Source organism: Mustela erminea, chromosome 1 (genome assembly GCF_009829155.1).
Source record: "Mustela erminea isolate mMusErm1 chromosome 1, mMusErm1.Pri, whole genome shotgun sequence".
NCBI classification, from domain to species: Eukaryota; Metazoa; Chordata; class Mammalia; order Carnivora; family Mustelidae; genus Mustela; species Mustela erminea.
In genome coordinates, this window is record NC_045614.1 from 188,864,482 (window position 1) to 188,884,747 (window position 20,266).

Sequence of the window (20,266 nt, forward strand, 5' to 3'; positions counted from 1 at the left end):
AAGATTTTATTTATTTTTATTTATTTGACAGATACAGATCACAAGTAGGCAGAGAGGCGGGCAGAGAGAGAGGAGGAAGCAGGCCCCCTGCCAAGCAGAGGGCCCGATGTGGGGCTCGATCCCAGAACCCTGGGATCATGACCTGAGCTGAAGGCAGAGGCTTTAACCCACTGAGCCACCCAAGCACCCCACACATATTTTTTTTTTTTTTTAATCTTTTTTTTTTTTTTTAAGATTTTATTTATTTATTTGACAGACAGAGATCACAAGTAGGCAAAGAGGCAGGCAGAGAGAGAGAGGGAGAAATAGGCTCTCCGCAGAGCAGAGAGCCCGATGCGGGACTTGATCCCAGGACCCTGAGATCATGACCTGAGCTGAAAGCAGAGGCTTTAACCCACTGAGCCACCCAGGCGCCCCTATACTCATCTTTTATTACAGATACGTATATGCATATGTACATCTGCATATGTATACAGACCTAAAAATTGTAAATCCATTTTCTTCCTTTGGAGGGAAGGATTTTCCAAATAGCCATCATTCGCAATAGTGAGTTTCCTCAGTTGACTCTCTGCGTGTCACGGAACCCCAAAGGGTGAAGTGTCAGGTTCTTGCTTCCGGGGAAACGAGCAGCATGGTTATCGCACTTCGACAAAGAAAATGAAAACGTGAAGCAAATCTTTGCAGAATCTGGAGCACCGGTCTGTTCACCGGATCGACAGCACACCTTGCCATCATCACCTCTTTGCTAAATTATCAAATGGAGTCGATGTTGGAGAAGGACATGAGGAGCGCCAGGCTGGGACTCTAGTCTTCGTCTCTGGCCCTAGGGGTCCAGGCTTTCCCACTAACAGCCCTTGGTGCACTTTTCATTCCCAAAGCACAGGGAAAGGGCATGAATGTCTGTTGTGCCAGAAAAGACAGGCACACTAATATTTCCTGCAGTGGACATTTTTCGTTCTACCAGATTTAAGTCCGTAGCTTTCCTTTGTTTATGGAGGGGATTTATGGCGGTTTACCCTGTCACCATCACAAAGTCCTGACAGCCTTCCAGAGCTGTGCACAGAAACCTTGATGAGGCTCCAGGCCCCAGACTCACTGTTTCTTCTGAAACATGGTTTTGAAGAAAATTATGCTAATACGTTCGCTGTGAAGGATCCATTGTCTGAGTAAAGAAGCTTGTTCCATTCAAGAAGAATCATGAGTTTTTTCATGAGTCAAAATGAAGGAGTGTGAACTGTCTCCACTATGGTATTCGTTCAGCAACTCAAATACCACAACATATAGGGATCCATGGTTCCGATTCCATGTTGGAGTTTCAGTTACTGCGGCTGAAGTAGAGCCTCGTCAACAGTACAGTGTTGTAAGTCTGACGTACGACTGTGCCCGTTTACAAAATGATGGCCCGGTACACGGAGGGAAGTTCTCAAGACATCGTATTACCTCACAGCTACCGTGTAAAAAAAAAAAAAAAAAAAAAAACAACGGTAAAATAAAAGGAATAATAATAGCATTCAGCACAGCTGACCAAGTCATGTGGGAGAACGAGATGAAGACTGTGTTGGAAGTCTGAATGGGAAATACCATTTGCTGTTTATAAAACAAGTGTGTGTGTGTGTGTGTGTGTGTGTGTGTGTGTGTGTGTGTATATATATTTTATTTTTTTATTTTTTTATTTAGGCCAGGACTTCTGAACATCAGCGAACCCGCCACGCAGCCATGGTTGGCAGACACGTGGCCCAACACCGGCAACAATCACAATGACTGCTCCATCAACTGCTGCACGGCAGGCAACGGTAACAGTGATAGCAACCTGACCACCTACAGCCGCCCAGGTTAGAGACGCACAGACAGCGCCCTAAGCCTAAGCACAAGGACTGGCCACAAGAGGGTGCATTTCTTCCCCTCTCCCTACCTCAGAAAGGAACATTTGGCCAACATTTTCATAAAATGTTGACTGTAGCCTAGCAGGTTACCCTGATTGTCTATTTTCTTCATCCCTCTACTTCCACACGTCACCTTCCACCAGAGTTTCCCAGGATGCAATGGGAGAAGGGAGAGTATGTACTCTAGAACAGAGTAAACAAGGAAAAATGAAATCGCACAAAAGCATTCCTCTTTATGAGGATGTGTGTATTTATACTTTATATCGTAATTAATTATTTTCAGGATTTGGGGAATAGAACAGATCAAAAAGTTTATAAATCTCTAGAATGAACCAAAGTCTTTAACAGCAGTGACCAAAAGAATAGCAACTCTACAACAGTAATAAAAAATTGTAAACAAAAACTGAAATTCCCAGATTTTTATTGTATACAAGTAAATCCCGAAGACATAACACATATGTGTCTTTTGCAGGTGTGTATGCATACCTTTATTTTATATTATATGTTTTTGGATCAGAAATATGTGTGAGTGAATTACTTCATTAAGATTTCATGCCAAAATGTATTATTAAAATATGGATGTAAGTATGGTATATTGAGAGGGGTGACAGAAAATTACTTATGATTTCTTGCAAAAAAAAAAAAAAAAAAAGTGAAAACCTTCAATATCCCAATTGAGAAATATTAAAAGAATCATAAAGAATCAAAAAATAGGAGTAGAGATTTAAAATAACCCATGGAACTGATGAAAAGGGAAATAGAAGCTAGCATTTAAGTGAAGATGTTATGCTCCATAAAAAACAAATCATAGTGCGGTCTGTGTGTAGCCTTTAAACAAGCCCAGAGTCTCCACTGGATACGGAGATGAACATGGATATGACCTATCCATGTAGCTATGTCCCTGTTCTCCAGAGGTCCATATTCTAGTTATACAGATAAGTGCTCACATGGTTACAAATTTTTTAAAAAGACTGTGTTGAGCCCCGTAAGAGACAAACGATGGAAATACCCGTTTAGATTAATAGGTAGAGCTGTGTTGTCTCATATGGTAGCCTCTGGCTACAGGTGGCTATTTACAGTTAAATGAAACAAAATACAGTTTAAAATTCAGCGCCTCATTTGCCCTAGCCACGTTTCAAGTGTCTAGTAGCCACATGTGTCTGGTGGCTCCCAAAGCGGACCATGCAGAACAGAGCATGTCTATTATCTCAGAAAATTCTATGGAATCCCACTCATTTAGAAAGATTAGGGAAAAAAAATGAAATTGACAAAACCATATGGCCTGATTACCTAGAAATTAGAAATCAGAATAACTAAAGTCCAGGTGAGTCAAATATTCGTGTTCCCTGCTCGTTTATTGTTAAAATGGGGAATAGTTGAGTTCCGTATTACAGAGAAGTTGCATATTTCTCTTAAGATTATATTCACATTTACATCTTTAGTAGCAGCCGTGTTAATTTTTCATCAGCCTATCAAGCTGAAAACCAGTCTTCAAGGTGAGCTGTTAATGTGGGTGCCACCATGAACTACATGGATAAAATAATGGTATTTTTAACCTTTGTAACTTGACAAATTTTTTTTATTTAAAAATGTTTTCATTTAAATTATGATTTTAGCTCTTCCTGCTGTTTTAATATTTTCAACTGCAGGCTTTAAATATTTCTATTTATTTAATTTTAAATAGTCCATCCGTTATTTCATTTCCTAATACTTCAAGGAGGAGGAGCAAATTAGAGGGACGTTGAAATAGTAGACAAATTAGATATTATTTCAGGCTTTCTTTGATTAAATTATTCAGGCTCCTTGTGGTTCATTTTATCATCATTATTGTCATTTTATACTTCTTGGGGTGTCTTTATGAAACCATGAAAAAATGATTATGAACTATCCTTCCCTGATAATGATTATCCTACGTGACCAAGGGAAGATTCAGTAAAATTACCATACACGCTATTTACTAGCCCTTTACCTCTGTTCCTCATATCTTTTGATAGAGTTAGTTTGTAGAATATTAAAATCTCAAGCTCTTGGACGGGTAGACAGATTTCTCCCCCACGGCTGGTCTGGATTATCCGCATACATGCTTTGTTCTGTTGCTTCAACGACTAACCAGTAGCTTCCGCGAGGTCAGTAATTCCAGACTAGAAAATATACATATGTGGCACATGAAGATATTCACGTGTATATTATTTAGGTGAAATTTTTATTAATGGGGTTGTTAAAGGAACATCGTCTTAAATTCAAATTCAAAATTCGTCCCTGTATAATTGCTCTGTGTCCTCTCTCATTTCCTCAATTTCGAATTACCTCCTTCAGAAAGGGCCCATGAGTACCGAGCCCTTTTTATTGACCGTGTTTAAGCTCCTTTTTACTTTACGTAACAATTTTACTGTGCCTCACGAAGCTACTTACAGAGAAATCTAGAAGGAATAACCATGCAGAATGACTTTTTCCTTTTCCTCTCCGTTGCACGTAGCGGATTGTATAGCCAATTATAACAACCAACTGGAAAACAAACAAACAAATCTGATGCTCCCTGAGTCAACTGTTTATGGTGATGTGGACCTTAGTAACAAAATCAATGAGATGAAAACCTTCAATAGCCCAAATCTGAAGGATGGGCGTTTTGTCAATCCATCAGGGCAGCCTACCCCTTACGCCACCACCCAGCTCATCCAGTCAAACCTCAGCAACAACATGAACAATGGCAGCGGGGACTCCAGCGAGAAGCACTGGAAACCGCCCGCCCAGCAGAAGCAGGAAGTGGCCCCGATTCAGTATAACATCCTGGAGCAAAACAAGCTGAACAAAGGTGAAGAGCTCCGCCTTTATCCCCAGCCTTTTCTGTCCCGGCGCCCCTAACCTTGCAGCACTCCTGGTCCCCACGTCTCCGGGACGAGCCAATGAAATCCTTCTTTTGTTCCTCGCGGTTCCTTATTTCTTTGTTTCCGAAATTTCCAGTGTCAAGGAGTTAATTAGCACAACAATAACCTCGGAAAATTGATTTTATAATACTATATAACTATTTTCAAATGGTTTCGAGATGAATTTAAATTTAATCGCAGGTGAGGGATTGCTTAGCGCAATCTTTTATTCATAAGGCAGATGTACAACCATCACAATACCTCACATTTTAAATAAATAGACTATCCCATTCTTTCCACCCGAGAATGGAAGATAATTGCTTCTACATGGTCATGTAAACGAATGGCATTTTTATATCAAACTGAGGAAAAATAATTAAATTAAGCTTGCGCTGGAGAAGTGGTTCAATTTGTTGAATTTCTCCTACCTCATGCGGTCACTAAGACTGCTGCAGTGTATGATTTTTGAACCTAAATCATCTTGGTTGACTTGATTGAAGTCTGTCAGGACAGAACCTAAAGTAAATTGTGAAGTGGTAAACAGTGGAATAGTATTTATAGCCTGAGGGGAATGCTTCTCTGTTATAGTATGTGTGAGTTGGACTAGGTAAGTATTTGATTTCTTTATAGTCCTTTAGGCTACTGCTTTAATAACATGATTTGCAAAGCTGTAGATATGGGGGAAAAAAAAAAAGAAAAGAAAAGCATTCTCTAATATGAATAGTTCAGGGCAATTTTGCACAAGCTTCCAGGTAAATGGCACATCTTATTGTAGATAATTAGAGGCCTAGATTTATTTTCTTTAGGCTTGAGTTGTGACCATTTTCCTCAAAAATAAAGTGTATGACAGTTGGAGATGACAAACATCCCATTTGATTAAGTTAGTGTTATATATTTAAATTTTTTTAAAGATTTTATTTATTTATTTATTTGACAGAGATCACAAGTAGACAGAGAGGCAGGCGGGGAGGGGGGGAGCAGGCTCCCCGCGGAGCAGAGAGCCTGATGTAGGGCTCAATCCCAGGACCCTGAGATTGTGACCTGAGCCGAAGGCAGAGTGAGCCCAGTGAGCCCCACAGGTACCCCACATATTTAAATTTAATAGTACAGTCATCCAGCTTTTTTCGAAGTTTGAGAAAACACCCGACTGGCATAAAACCCAGTTCAGTAAATATTTGTTAAGACTCTTGTGCGAGCTCATGACGAAGGCTGACAATGAAGAGAGGACAGTTTCTGCGATCCTGTAGTTTGCAGTGGGCTTTCCAGCTGTTGTTACGTCATTCCTCTTTAGTGTGTGGCTTTACTGTGCACTTTGGAAAGGTCTGACAGGCCCCTGAACAAATATTTCAGAGCTCTTGTGTATTGTTTATATTGCTTGTAACAGACTTGGTGTGTCAACTGTAGTAAAGACCTAGGATGCAACTAAACTGATGGGTTATTACCCAGTACATTCCAGTGGCAAGTTTACCATTTGGATTTTTACCTTTGCCTAAGTAATCAGAAGCCTTTTCATGGCCTTTGTTTTCTTCTCATGGGTATGTTTTTTTATTAGATATCATCTTGCTGACAAGTTTCAGGGCTTTTTATTTTTAATTTTTTAAAATGATTTGCAGACATGATATTTTCCGGGTTTCTTACGGCTAAAATGATTTCGTTGTTACATTTTTCAAGTTAAGAAGACAAGTAATCCTGATTTCTGCCTTAGCTGATTTATAAATATTTTAAAGAGACGAAATAGTCGTTCATATGATTTGTACATATCTATGTTTAGTCAGATTTATATAAAGGAGATGATGCAAAGAATCTGGATTTTATAAATCTTAAAGGAGACATGCCTATCTTTTCTTGACTTTTTCCTCCTTTACACTTCTATACGTTTAGCAAGTGATCAGCGTGGTAACTTAAAAGCCTAATTGCTGGTAAATGATTGGTATATGATTAAGGCATCCAAGAGAAAGTGAAAGTTTGTTTTTCTTCCGTCTGAAATGTCTAGATTATCGAGCAAATGACACAATTCCTCCAACTATCCCATACAACCAATCCTACGACCAGAATACAGGAGGATCCTACAACAGCTCGGACCGGGGCAGTAGTACATCTGGTAAGTATGGTGAACCAACGAGAAGATCAGTCTCCCCTTTAAAAAAATGGTATATCCCACAGTTACAGATTGAATGCTAATGAACTGATGTACACACATGGCATGTCTACGTACTCTATATAATGTGCATTTTTCCAGGCATGGGTCTTACCCTCTGCAATTTGACAGTCCACTCACTTACTCACTAAACCATTTTATGTTCTACTTAGTAACAATGATTAAAGATCCCGTTCTCCTCCTTGTTAATGAAGTTTTATAAAGCCAGAAGCACGGACTAGACTTTAAAGGCAGTTGAAACTTCTTTTTTGCCTTTGGCCGAAATAAAGCTGGAAATGCTGGGCATATACTTAATCTGCTAAATTTGTTACCGTTTGAAACACATACGGCACATAAAATCTGAGTACACTTGAGCAGAATCACAGGCCTAAGAGACAATAACATGAGATCTAGGGACAACGAGAATCTTCCTCCGTTGATAAGCTTTCTACTCTCCCTCAGTTCCTGCCCTAAAACCTCAGAAAGCAGCTTCCCAACTTGGGTCTGTAAGAGCCTTCGAAGCCACAGTGAGGCCTTTTCCCTTCCTGCTGTTGCAGCTGTTTGCCACCTGTTCTCCTGAGAGGCACTGCCAATGAGACCTCGCTGGAACTTAAGTCCTGTTTTCCTGATGAAAGGCGGTTCGCTATTAGAACTAACATGTGGCGCGTCACAGCACAACGAGAGCAGAACGGACCGATCTTGCCCCTAGTATGTTTCTGCAGGAGAGAGTAACAATATCACCTCTCAGTACCCGGACTGAAGTTACTGGGAGGTGCTTTTAGGCAGTGTCTCTACCCCTCTTCTGTAACGAATATGGCATTTGCATTTTGTCATCACCCCTTGGTGTCAGCATTGCTGATTTGGCATTGTTCAGCCTACTTTTTGTCCCTGATTGAAACTATTCCTAGTGGTATGGAAGGAGCTTAGAAATACCTCTTTGCCTTTTGAGATCTACTCTTATTCTACTGTATATTGATTTTTTTTTTTTTAAACAACCAAAATCTTATAAGGAAACCCTGAATTAACTGGAATTTTTAAAAGATTTACTCTTGGGAAAAACCATAGAAAATATTTTAATATTTGATATCTCATGCCGTCTCATGTTTGCATTCTTAACCACTTAGAAAATCATACCTTCATGAGGATAATGACTTTATGATTATTGTGATTAAAACGATTCTGTGTTGTTCATTTTAAATGGACTTTCTCCGTCCCTCAGCTTAGAAACCAACATCTTGGTGTTCTGCTGCTAGTTATTATTTGGTATTATGTTCTTATTTGGTAAAAAGATTTAAAAAATGTATAGTCTGGTGTTAATTAGGGGAAAGAAGGAAGCAAGAAAGTGATAAGTGGGAGAGATTTGTAATGTTAGGGCTCTTAGGACAGATGGGGAGTTATTAGAATAGATACATACCAAGAAATCAAGAGGAAGGCACTGGGTAGGGTTAAGTCCATGATTCTTGCCTAGTCTTTCCAATACGTGACCACTGAGTAAAGGAAGAGAGAATGGAGACATCCAGGGAGAGGCCTGAGAATCATAATTTATTACTAACAGCCATTCCCTTGACCCATAATTGGTGCAGTAACATACCAGTTCAAGAACATCTGGCTTAACACACAGTGACTGGGCCAAAAAGTCCCAAGTGACTTAAAAATAAATAAATAAATAAGGGTCATTGAATATACCAAGACCTGTTTCATGCACCATGTAACTTGTAACTGTTCCAGAGAGGTTAAAAATAAAAAGACCAAGAAAATCCACTAATATTAAGGGATCATATGAGAAAAATAATTAATAAGCTCATCGTCATCCATAATTTCCGTAAGAATCTAAAATGTATCGTATTAGAGGAGGAAGATAAAGATGATTTTATCCCCAAATATCTTTTGACCCCAATTTACTTTTAAATGAGTACTCTAAAATGTGCACTTACCTGCGTTTAAAGAATATGCCAACTCTAAAATCAGAACACAGGGGCACTTGCGTAATTGGGTTATTTAAAACTACTAAAAATGTTCAAGCAACATCATTTTACTCTAAGCCGTAATTTTGTAGAAACTGGGACGAGAAGCACTTCTATCCCTTTTTAAAAATCATTTCTCTGCTTCTTTTGTTGTTACTTATATTAGTTCTTCCAGCAATAATTTTCATCTGCACCTGCCTTTCTGACAAAAACTAGTAATTTCATTGTGCCTAAAACATTTCAATGGACAAGTACAAATTATATATATTCAGTGATTTAATGCAACAGTGGAACTCTAATAGATCGTATCTGTATCATATTGTATTTTAGGTTCCAGCAATTAAATAATAGAATGGCACTTCAGAAAATATGTCTACAGCTCATTTGTTTTAGGTGATAATCCATAATGCAATTAATTGGTGTAAGAAGATCACTATTAATGATATGACTTGTAAAATTCATTTGCGGTTTTATTGCTTTTTTTTGCTATTTATTTGGCAGTTAAACTCGGCAATACGTTGCACCTTCTATTGTACTAAGTTCTGTTAAGATTAATGAAGGAAAGGGTATTTATCTGCTTCTGCATATATGAATTATACGATCATATTTACAGGAAATAATTCACCTGTGGATAATAGAAAAACCTGAAAGGCCAGAAATAAAAAGACTCGGGCTTTCTTTCCTTTCAAGGGAGTCAAGGGCACAAGAAAGGGGCACGGACGCCGAAAGTACCGAAACAGGGCGGCATGAACTGGGCAGACCTGCTTCCCCCGCCTCCGGCTCACCCCCCGCCTCCCAGCAACAGTGAAGAGTACAGCGTTTCCGTAGATGAAAGGTAAGAAGAATTTCAGAACAGATGTAAGTGGAATCGTCTGATTCTTTAAACCAATATGAAGGAGTTATTAAACTAGATCTCCAAGGGGAAACATTCCCAACGTCTGCAAACATTTGTCTCTGAAGAAAACAGTATCGCTATGATAGGAGGATTTGAAAATCGTCCTCCGTGCTGCCAGAAAAAAAAAAAAAAAAAGGAATTCATGCCTCAGAAGCTTCTTTTGGAACAAAGAATTATGAATTGGAGCATACACACAATTTACATATATGTTTATCTTATATATGTGTAATTTGCATGTGCCATCATATGTATAAATATATACAAGATCACATGTACCGTGATATATATAATCATATATCTGTGTGACTTTATGATTTTCAAATATCAAAATTTCTATTGCACATTCTTGAATTTTCATAAAATAAATGTGTAAATGTATACCACAGCTAAGGTGTCCTGAAAACTTTTGTTTGTTCTTAGATATTACTACATTATGCTGAAAACTGTGGGACTTCAAACTCACTGAATTGTTTCTCACAAGGATTCAACTAGTGCAGATAATCATATCATGTGAGAGCAATAAGAACGTATGTTTCGCTCTCACGCCAGGTTCTATAAAACTGAACCAATAAAACAAAACAGATGTTTCACCGGTGTGATCAATGGTGGAGAACTCACTTGACATAGAGAATTAATAAAAAATAAATAAAATCTACCTGAAAATACGGTCTTTTTAGTGACTGTTGTAGAAATAAAGACAACGTTCTTTCATTCTCTACACACAAAAAATAGTTTTATAGATCCAAGTATGTTGGGAAACAAAGCTCTGTACCTTTGTTTTTCCAGTCATTTAATTAGCGAATACTGAGCCATTACTCTGAGGGAAAATACAGGGATAGGTTCCTGCAAGTCTCTGGCCACACATTTTTGTCACCTGATCCATGCATAATCTTGTTTTATGTGTGTTTTTGTTCAAAGACACCTTATGCAATATGTATTGTTGGTTCATTTACATTGAACTCACAGCCAGCGGTGCCAGGTCAGGTCATTCCTGAGCAAAGCTTCTCTAAGGCACATATTTTCTCTACTAGGGCAAGTCATAGCCTTTTTGCACTTAGAAACACTAGATCACCCTAAAGCTCTATCCTCGGGGGGCTCCTTAAACAGGGAAGTTATCAATATAAAGAAAAAATCTGAGAACAATGTGTCAGTAGATAGACTGAGAGAAGGACACTTGTGTGAAAGCTGACACAAGAAGGTGGGGTGACTCAGATGCTTCACTGTGAATATTGACTTTGGGTTACAAATAATTTTTAGCAAGTAGGTGACTGTAAGTATAGAATCTACAAAAATGGAGAAAAGACTATATTTTTAAAAAAGTCATTTTCTAGGCTCTATTAACATTTATTGCTATTTTAGTCTACCAGAAAAGGGACTAAAATGAAAGAAGTGGATATAGTTTTTTAAAACCTTACAGGAGATGCAACTGTGCCCTGAAGGGAGAGACTGATTCTAAGTGGGAAGAATAAAGGTTTCCTGATCTGTTGGCTTTTGTGCTTGACTTTGACAAATGATATGGTTCTCAATCAAGAGGAGGAGGATTTTTATGGCTGTTGTGACCACAGAGAGACGTGCCCTCCTGGAGGAGTAAGATGCACCAGTGGGAGGGAGGGAGAGCAAGTTGGGAAGGTGGGCGAAAGCCAGGTTATACAGGTACTTGAATGTCTTATTTTAGGTATTTGTATATTTCCCTCTAATCAGTTACGGGGCCCTGTACTACGGTGCAGCAAATGAATGATCGGAGAGTGATGTGTTATTATAATAAAATAATTTTGGAAGCACTGTGAGGATTCAGAAGGGTAGAGTGACTGGAGACACAGAGATCAGTTAAAAGGTTATTACAAAAGCCCATGCAACAGATTTCAGAAAGGTAATAGATTTTGGAGATTTTTAGAAAGGAAACAGAGATGAACCAGGGAACAGTTCAAGGTAGAAGAGAGAGGAATAAGGCAAGAAGACACAAGATTTCTAGTTTTGAAGAGTGCACAAATTGCTGTAATTTTGTTGAAACAGGAGACATAGAAAAAGTGGCGAAGGAAAGTAGTGGAATGGGTAAAGTGAAGGAAGACACAAAGAAATCATGTTTTAAGAGCATCGAGTTTCCTGAGTTCAGGTGAACAAGGCGGGTGGTGGAGAGTGAATGAGAGAGAGGGGTAACATGAACACAATTTATATAATGCAGTAAATTACTGCCATTTGAATCAATAACCATCTGCCCCCGGGGTGAGAGAAAAGAGAAAGGCATGAATGTTTCCCAGCCCCATCAGGAGTTTCCACACAGCTCTAGCAGAGGAGTAGTAGGGCATTTTATTGTTTATTGACTCTTTTATTTATGGTGTTTTTTATTCAACATCCTAAATGCAAGCCAACTCCTTGATTGTGTGCTCAACTGAAGAAATAACAAATCTATTATAATTTCAGAGAAAAGGTGGATTTTCAAGAAATGATTTTTAAGAATAATTTTTCTCAGAGGTTAACATATCATCTCTGGGTCATCTGTAGGACCATCCCTGAATCGTCTTTTACGATACCATGTTGAAGCAGAGGACTAGACTATGCTACACATTTTGGAAGTACAAAGTTAAAAGGCATTAAACAGATGACTTTATTGCGTGACTTCTCAGAGCCTGTAATATGCTAATGTAAATTGTAATCACTCAGAGAAAAAAATATTATATGTAGCACTCACCAACCTTGGTGATAGTGAACTATTTCTTTTGAAGATTATTTAATTGAGAGAGAGAGAACACAAGCAGGGGACAGGGTCAGAGGGAGAAGCCCCCTGAGCAGGCAGCCTGACTCGGGGCTGGATCCCAGGACCCAGAGATCATGACCTGAGCCTAAGGCAGACACTTAACCGACTGAGCCACCCAGGCGCCAAGTGGAGTGTTTTCTTGTTTGTTTTTGTTTTTTTGTTTTCTTTTTAGCCGTACTCCCTCAGCGTGGCTGAGAACATTCCGGTTAAAGGAGCAATTCAAAGCTGATATTGCACTAACAATACAAATAGTTTCTTTGCATAACCTGAAGTAAATCTAAGTGGGCTTATCATTTGTTTTAGCTACGACCAGGAAATGCCGTGTCCGGTGCCACCAGCAAGGATGTATTTGCAACAGGATGAGCTAGAAGAGGAGGAAGATGAAGGAGGCCCCACCCCCCCTGTGCGGGGAGCGGCTTCTTCTCCAGCCGCCGTGTCTTACAGCCATCAGTCCACTGCCACCCTGACGCCCTCCCCGCAAGAAGAGCTCCAGCCCATGTTACAGGACTGCCCAGAGGAGGTGGGCCACATGCAGCACCAGCCCGACAGGAGGTACGCCATCCCTAGCCTCTTGCTGACAAATCAGATCATTTCCCCTCTTCAGTGGCATTTGGAGAATGCTATTACATGAGGTAATTTTCATGTCACATAGCCTTTCTTCCAGGACCATCGTGCAGTAAGCCTCAGTAATTAACATATCAAGGAATATTGTTGACCAGCACCTGAGATTAATTGATCCCAGTGAACTTGCAACCATAAAATAATGTGCTTTAATACTCACCCACTTATGATAATTGCATTCGTAAACACATGGAGATCATGTAGTAGATATATGGGCTGCTATTCGTATAGCATTTTTTTGATGATGCCTTTTTTGGCGTCTTGGTTTTCCTTATGCGTGGGTGAGTCAGTGTTTTGGGCTGTGGAGAATAGATTTTCTCCTGTCTTTTGAAATGACGTCTGCAGAACGATTTCTTGCCTCATAGTTCTACAGTTGCAAAAGAATGAGCTTGGTGTATTTATTTCACTTTGACCACACATACCTTTATTTTGGTTGGGATATTAGGTCGGAGACCCTTTTGTCCAGTTTCCTAAATAATGTGTGAGTGTGTGTGTGTGTGTGTGTGTGTGCATGCGTGTAACCAAAAATTCAGCATTGCTGACCAATACGTTTTTATTAGACACAAATAAATACTTCACTTGTCATTTCTACCACATAAAAGCTATTACTGCATCATGTTAGCTCTTCTCTCTTTGTTGATGGTTTTGTTTGTACTATTTCATTACCCATGACACATTATATTTCATCCATATAAATTTATATATATACAAAACTTTCTGTGTTCCTGATATCATTTGAAACCGAGTGTATTACTTGCCTTGGAAGATCGTCCTTCAGTTTTTCTTGAATGAATAACATATTCTCATGTATTCTGCTTGAATTCTATGGATTAAAAATAGAACTTGCCATGCATATTAATTATTCTATCAGTAAAACGTTCTTACCAAATTCAAATCACATCCTCTCTGAAATGAAGGAGGTAGTTAGGCCTTCCTCTGTGGGACAGGGGGGAATTTGGACTGCCATGCATTTATCTTTAATAGTGTTAACCGGTGAAACTTCCTGGAGACTGAGAATAAGGCATCTATCTCTCTTCCCCATCAAGGTCGCAGACCATCTCCTTCCCTCTTATCTGAGGCAAATAAGGGGTAATAGAAGCTCTTACTTCTGAAATACCTCATCGTTTTCCTTTCATTCTTTCCCATTACCTATCTCCCCACCATTCCCTGCTGTGTTGTAAGGGGCAGGCAGTATCCTCCCGCAACCCCCTCGTTCTGTGTTCCTCATGTCATCCTTTCTCCCGTCCTTAAATCATCAAAATCAGTTCACCCTTCTCTATCCTGACGTCTCGGCCTCTTCCTCCCGCTGTTCTTTCTCTTCTCCATTAAGTCTCCTGCTGTTAAAGGTTCCCCTTTCTTAGCCTCCCGTTCTAGGTATTGTGTTCTCCATCTCCCCTACTCCTTAGGGCTGTTTCATCAACGCTGCCGTACTCATTCCCAGTCATGCCTCAGCCCACGGCACTCTGACCCACCATTTTGTTTCCACTGATCCACTGAAAAGAACCTCCTAATGGTCAATCGAAAGACTTTTCCGTCTTTAGCATACGTGCGCTTTATGTAGTGTTGGCGATGTTATGGGAATCAAATGAGATAATGTATGGGAAGTATCTGAAGTTAGGTAAATAGTCAACAAACATGAGTTTCCTGCTGTCCTTACCTTTATGCCATCACTCCCTTGCTTGGTTTGACAATTACTTACATTCGGATGGCTTTCCAATTTATTTAAGCAGGCCACCCTTTTTCCTGAGCACTACAGTGATATTTGCCCTTGGCCATCTCACACTCCACTTGTCCAAAGCCTTCTTTGTCTTTGCACTTGACCTTTCAAACTTGTTTAATTTCCCCCTTTGTTGGCTACTATGTTTAAAAGCATTAATCCTTATTTATTTGAACAACAATATTAAAAATAAAATAGCCCAGGTGCCTGAGTGGCTCAGTGGGTTAAGCATCTGACTTCAACTCAGACCATGATCTCAGGGTCCTAGGATCGAGCCCCAAGTCAGGCTCCCCACTCAGCAGGGACCCTGCTTCTCCCTCTCCCTCAGCCTCTCTCCATGTTCGTGCTCAGTCTCCGTGCCCCCTACTCTCAAATGAATAAATAAAATCTTAAAAATATATATGTAATAAGATCTTTAAAATATAATGTAATAAAATAAAAATAGCCAAAAGTCATAAAAAACTAGTTGTCCTTTTGCAATCAGCTTAATTATCCTATTGCTTCATTTCTTCTGCTATCTTCCTACCATTCCCCAAATTAAGTTATTCATAAACCCTTCATTTCTGACTTCAAAATATCTTTTTTTGTGTTCCTGTTTCCATTCCTATAGCTGCTACGGCAGACCCTCCATCCCTTAGCCCCGGAAATGCTGCCATATCCTTGAACTGGTCTCCATTCCTCTTAGTTCCCCTTTCCTGGCCGCCCTCCATGTTATCTTTCTGGACACACAACAAGCCTGGGAACGTGTGCCCTCATGCAGAGTCAGGTCCTGCTCTTCAGCCCCATGTCAAAGCCTTTCACAGTCCTTCCCGCTTTACTTCCCTCTTCCCTCCCAGTCTCTCCACACACCTTCTTTTCTAACGACTCGGTTTGAAATTCCGTGACTTTGCCTTAAATTCACCAATTTAAGGCAACCAGCTGGCGATTTAAGGCGACCAGCTGGTCAGCACTGCCACTTCCTGACCCAGGAGGGCCAGCTGGAGGTGGCAGGAATGGCGGGCGCTCTTGCCCCTCACGGCCTTGCCGCACATGTCTAGTGCCGTCGCTGGGCCCCCATGTGTTAGCACATGCTGCTGCTTCCATTGCAGAGCCAAGGGCTTCTTCTCCTTCCAGACCCTGTTAAACTCATCCCCTCTGTGAAACTTCCATTCCACTGCCTCACAAATTTCAGCCAATGCTTTTCTTTTCTCTTCACAACAGTCCGTACACAGCCCTGCAACCCCGTTAATCAGTTTTCATGGTGCATTTGTGTTTGCTCTTCGTATGCCTGTTTCCTTCTTTAAAGTAAAAGCCCTTTGAGGGCAGAGCTCACGTCTTACTCATGTCATTGAGGGGACGCAAATCTTACATCTGTAAGTATTTGATGAGAGGAATTGGATGCCACAGAATCAAAACACCCTTGCTGTTTTGGGGGGGGATGGATACTTCTATGAACTCAAACTCAAAATGAAAATGAACACAAATGCTTTGGTTATCTGCACTTAAAATCCTGTTGAGTTATATACAGCCTTTTTGAAATAATGATTTTCGGTCCATGTAGGTATTAAGACTTTTATTTCCAGGAGTGTTGCTGGAAATAACACTGGGTGCTAATACGTAAATGAAGTCCACTGAACAACAACAATTATTGTTCTTTTAAGATGAAGGTATACTCTACATGTTCCCTGTAGAAATATTTGAAAATACGGATAAAATAAATAAAAAGACAAAAAGTCCCAACGATCCATGTAGTCAGAGATAGTCACTGTTGAGACCTCAGTACAGATCTTCTCAGTCTTTCATCTCTGCATGTGCTCACGTCGCTTTGAACTTGTGATATGCTGATATGTGATAATAATCTTTTCACTGAATGGTGTATTTTTCCATGTCAGTAACATTTTATTTAGATATTCATGTTAAACAGAAGTATACTGTGATTTACTTAAATAATTCCTTAAGGTTGGACATTTACGTTAAGTCTACGTTTTTGATACTATATACAATGCTGTAATTCTCATCTCTAGTTAAGTCTTTGAGTGAAGCTTCTTCTCAAACCCTTGACCTATTTGGATGCCTGGCCCATCAGCAGATGGCTTCTGATTCTCATCATCCCGCCATGCCCCTAATGACGTACTCATTAAAGATAGATGGCTGTTTCTCTGCAGATTTCATTCTGAGCATCAGACCCTTCTATCCAACTACTCATCTCTGTAGATTTCAGCTGCTTAAATATCACTCAGAACAATACACATATCTTCAGCCAGAAAGGCACTTTCCTACTTCCGACAGCCATTTTCTCTTGCCCGTATTACTGTAATGGTTCGTAAGTGGTCTGGTCGCCTTTAGCCTTGCCCCTTCTTCAATCTAATTTTCCAACTGCAGCCTGTGCAGAGGCATTTTCCTGAAATGCAACACTGATCAAGCCTCTCCGTTGCTTAAAATCTCTCAATGGCTTCCCATTTCTCTTAGAATGAAGGCAAGATTCCCTAATGTAGCAATCAAGGCCCTTTGTGATCTGACCCCTGCACGCCTTCCCATCCTAATTCATCACCACACACCTCTTCTCCATTCATGGTGCTTTCACTCTACATTTCTTCCAGTTCCAGGAATGAATACTTGGTCACCCACCTTGAGGTCTTTCCCCTGTGCCATCCCGTTTTCCTGGAACACCATTATCCCCTCTCTTTTTTTGAAACTAACGCTTATGTGTCTTTGAGAACCAAGGTAAAATGGCAGATACTGTCCATAAGATCTTTTTCTGATGTCCCAGTTCTGAGAAAGGAGTCAGTTCTATGTGTTCCCATAACACCTTCGACCTCCTCTCCTTGGGGATACCGCATTATCATTGCACACCTGATTCACCGTATGTCTCCTTTACTAAATTAGGAATCCCCTTAGGGAAGGAGCAAATCTATTTTATTTAGCTGAATTTCTAATGTGGTGCTCAAGTTCCTCTTTCTATTGCCTAGCAAACTCCTTTAAAAGTTAGTTACCTAGGGACGCCTGGGTGGCTCAGTTGGTTAAGCAGCTGCCTTCGGCTCAGGTCATGATCCCAGCGTCCTGGAATCGAGTCCCACATCGGGCTCCTTGCTCCGCAGGGAGCCTGCTTCTCCCTCTGACTCTGCCTTCCACTCTGTCTGCCTGTGCTCGCTCTCGCTCGCTCTCTCTCTGACAAAAAAAAAAAAAAAAAAAAAAAAAAAAAGTTAGTTACCTAAAACAACCATTTTCTTTTACTCACAATTCCACAAATTGGGAATTCAGAAAGGATTCACCTGGGCACCTCATCTCTAATCCACGTGGATTCATGTGGTCTGTTGGGGCTGGAAGATTTACTCTCAGGTTAGTTTCTTTACTCACATTTCTGATGTCTCCACACTCCATAGCTTCTCTCTGTCTCCACGTTGGGTCTCATCCTCTGGGGTGTCTTCACTAGCCGAAGCTTCTCAGAACTCGGGGATCTCAGGGTAGCGGCGCCTCTTACATGGAGATAGGCTTCCAAGAAGGCAGGAAGAGGAAGTTTCTGGGCTAGATAAGAGCTCTACTCAGGACTGACACAGTCGCCCTTTTGCCGGATTCTGTCACTGGGTCCACTGAGATTCCTGAGTGTAGAACTAAATTCCCTCGCTTGATGGGGGAGTGGCAAGCTCTCATCCCAGAAGAGTGTTGGAAAGGAAGATACTGTCCTGGACCTTTTTGCAAAGTATACTCTGCAGTGTCCTGATATATAGTCAGCTTTATTGAGTATGTGTGCCTTAAAGTCAAATCCTTTTATCACTTAGAGTATAAAGCATTCCCCAAGCTCTTGTGATTCTTTTGTTCTTGGAACCTAGTAGTTTCATGGTAATAGAGACAGAGTAAATGCTTAAAGAATGAATACATTTTTTTTTAATTGAATACATTTTTTACTGTTATGTTTATTGATTAGAGGCATAAACAAACAGTGCGGTCTAAATTAATAAGAAATTACTGAACTAAAACCATTATATATCTACAATATTTAATTAAACATTTTAGACTGCTTTAATATGGATATTGCAATTTTGGCATTCTAATGAGCTTCTAGATATTCTCTCTTTGTCTAAAACTGGGTAAACTAGGTGACCAGCATAATAGGAATCTGTCTTGTCTCTTTTCAAACAATAACTACGAAAATGATATAATTAAACTTATTTGCATATATTGTTTCAAAAAGGGTCTGATACTACGGAGCTTCCTGTAGTTGATATTTAGCAAAAACTTTTTGAAAAGTAAAAGTAGTTTTCATGTATGGGACAGGAAATTAACTTATGTTTTATTAATATAGACAAAGTGAATATGGTACATTTAGAAAGAAAAGACCGTAAAAAGGCAAGGGAAAACTAAGTATCTTGTCTATTTACGAACCAGGTAAGGGTTAACCATACAAAGTATCGAATCTATGCCAGTTTCAGAAAAAATCTCCAAGGTACACATTTTTCCCCCTTTGTCTTTTGTCTGGTAAATGGTATGTGGTGAACTATATAAATATCTGCTTTCATAAATTAATGGCATTGTTCCTGTCTTCTCTCAAACATGTTTATGAAGACATCATTTTTGTAGGAGCCTAGAGTGTTGTGATTTGCAGTCATATACTTGTACATTATTTCAGAAGATGTTGGAACCCCTCAGGGAGAAAAATCTAGAGGGTTGAGGTTCATTTGTGGCAAGTCCCACTTGAGTGCAGCATCTTGAAATAGCTTTTTGTTTTCAAATAGAATATATTACATATTTCAAACTGTACATGTTTATCACACATTCCCTGGGCTTGCCTTATTTACAGATGGTTTGAATAAATTTTTCTCTCTTTCCCCAGCATTTGCACAGGGTGATAGTAGTTAAAAGCCAGCCCTTTTTGAACATGAAGATGTTTTTGCTCTACAGAATGTGAAGTATCCAAATACAACAATGCTGGCTTCCTTTCATAGTCAAGTTGGCTGTTCTACATCCCTGTATTGATGGTCAGAATAGTCCCCTTTATGCTAGAAAGTCTTACATGTCTTTAAAAAAATAAGTTTCTTGTGGTATTTTGGATGGGCATGCTGACAAAGATCGTAAATTGACTTTTAAATATGGTATTTTATTGCAACTCAAATTAAACAAAGGTTTTCCTCCTATGTGTATAACACACTCCATATTGAAACAATTACCCATTTTAAATAACAATTACCCATCTTAAATAACTTCAGCTTTGGGATATTCTTCATATTTCTTCTATTGCCACACACAGATGTATTAGAAAACACCCAGAAATAAAAAATAGTACATTATGTTAAAGAACTGTCTGTGTGTATATGTACGTATTTATTTATAAATTATTATAGTACGTATTATACGTGTGTGTGTGTGTGTGTGTGTGTGTGTAATAACACCATTCCTAGAAGAAAGGTCATGACCTGGGAAATGAAATGTGAGATTAAAGACTACATTTAATAC

The 20,266-nt window shown here is 39.6% G+C and overlaps 1 protein-coding gene and 1 long non-coding RNA gene across 10 annotated transcripts in view; one reads left to right on the top strand and one right to left on the bottom strand.

The window, feature by feature from the left end:
• ROBO1 (roundabout guidance receptor 1) overlaps nt 1–20,266 on the top strand; it is a 1,179,537-nt gene that overhangs the window by 1,137,976 nt on the left and 21,295 nt on the right. For 7 of the 9 annotated variants that reach the window (XM_032352245.1, XM_032352267.1, XM_032352263.1 and 4 more), the window contains 5 exons: nt 1,678–1,832; nt 4,360–4,695; nt 6,741–6,848; nt 9,539–9,683; nt 12,802–13,050. In XM_032352245.1, coding sequence (XP_032208136.1) covers nt 1,678–1,832; nt 4,360–4,695; nt 6,741–6,848; nt 9,539–9,683; nt 12,802–13,050 — 993 coding nt within the window. The remainder of the gene's footprint in view (nt 1–1,677; nt 1,833–4,359; nt 4,696–6,740; nt 6,849–9,538; nt 9,684–12,801; nt 13,051–20,266) is intronic. The other 2 variants (XM_032352293.1, XM_032352296.1) reach the window with 1 other exon arrangement.
• On the bottom strand, nt 398–18,291 carry LOC116595698. The gene is made up of 3 exons (XR_004287826.1): nt 18,173–18,291; nt 3,853–4,024; nt 398–1,447 (listed from the first exon to the last, which is right to left on the bottom strand). It is a non-coding gene; the product is annotated as an uncharacterized LOC116595698 (long non-coding RNA).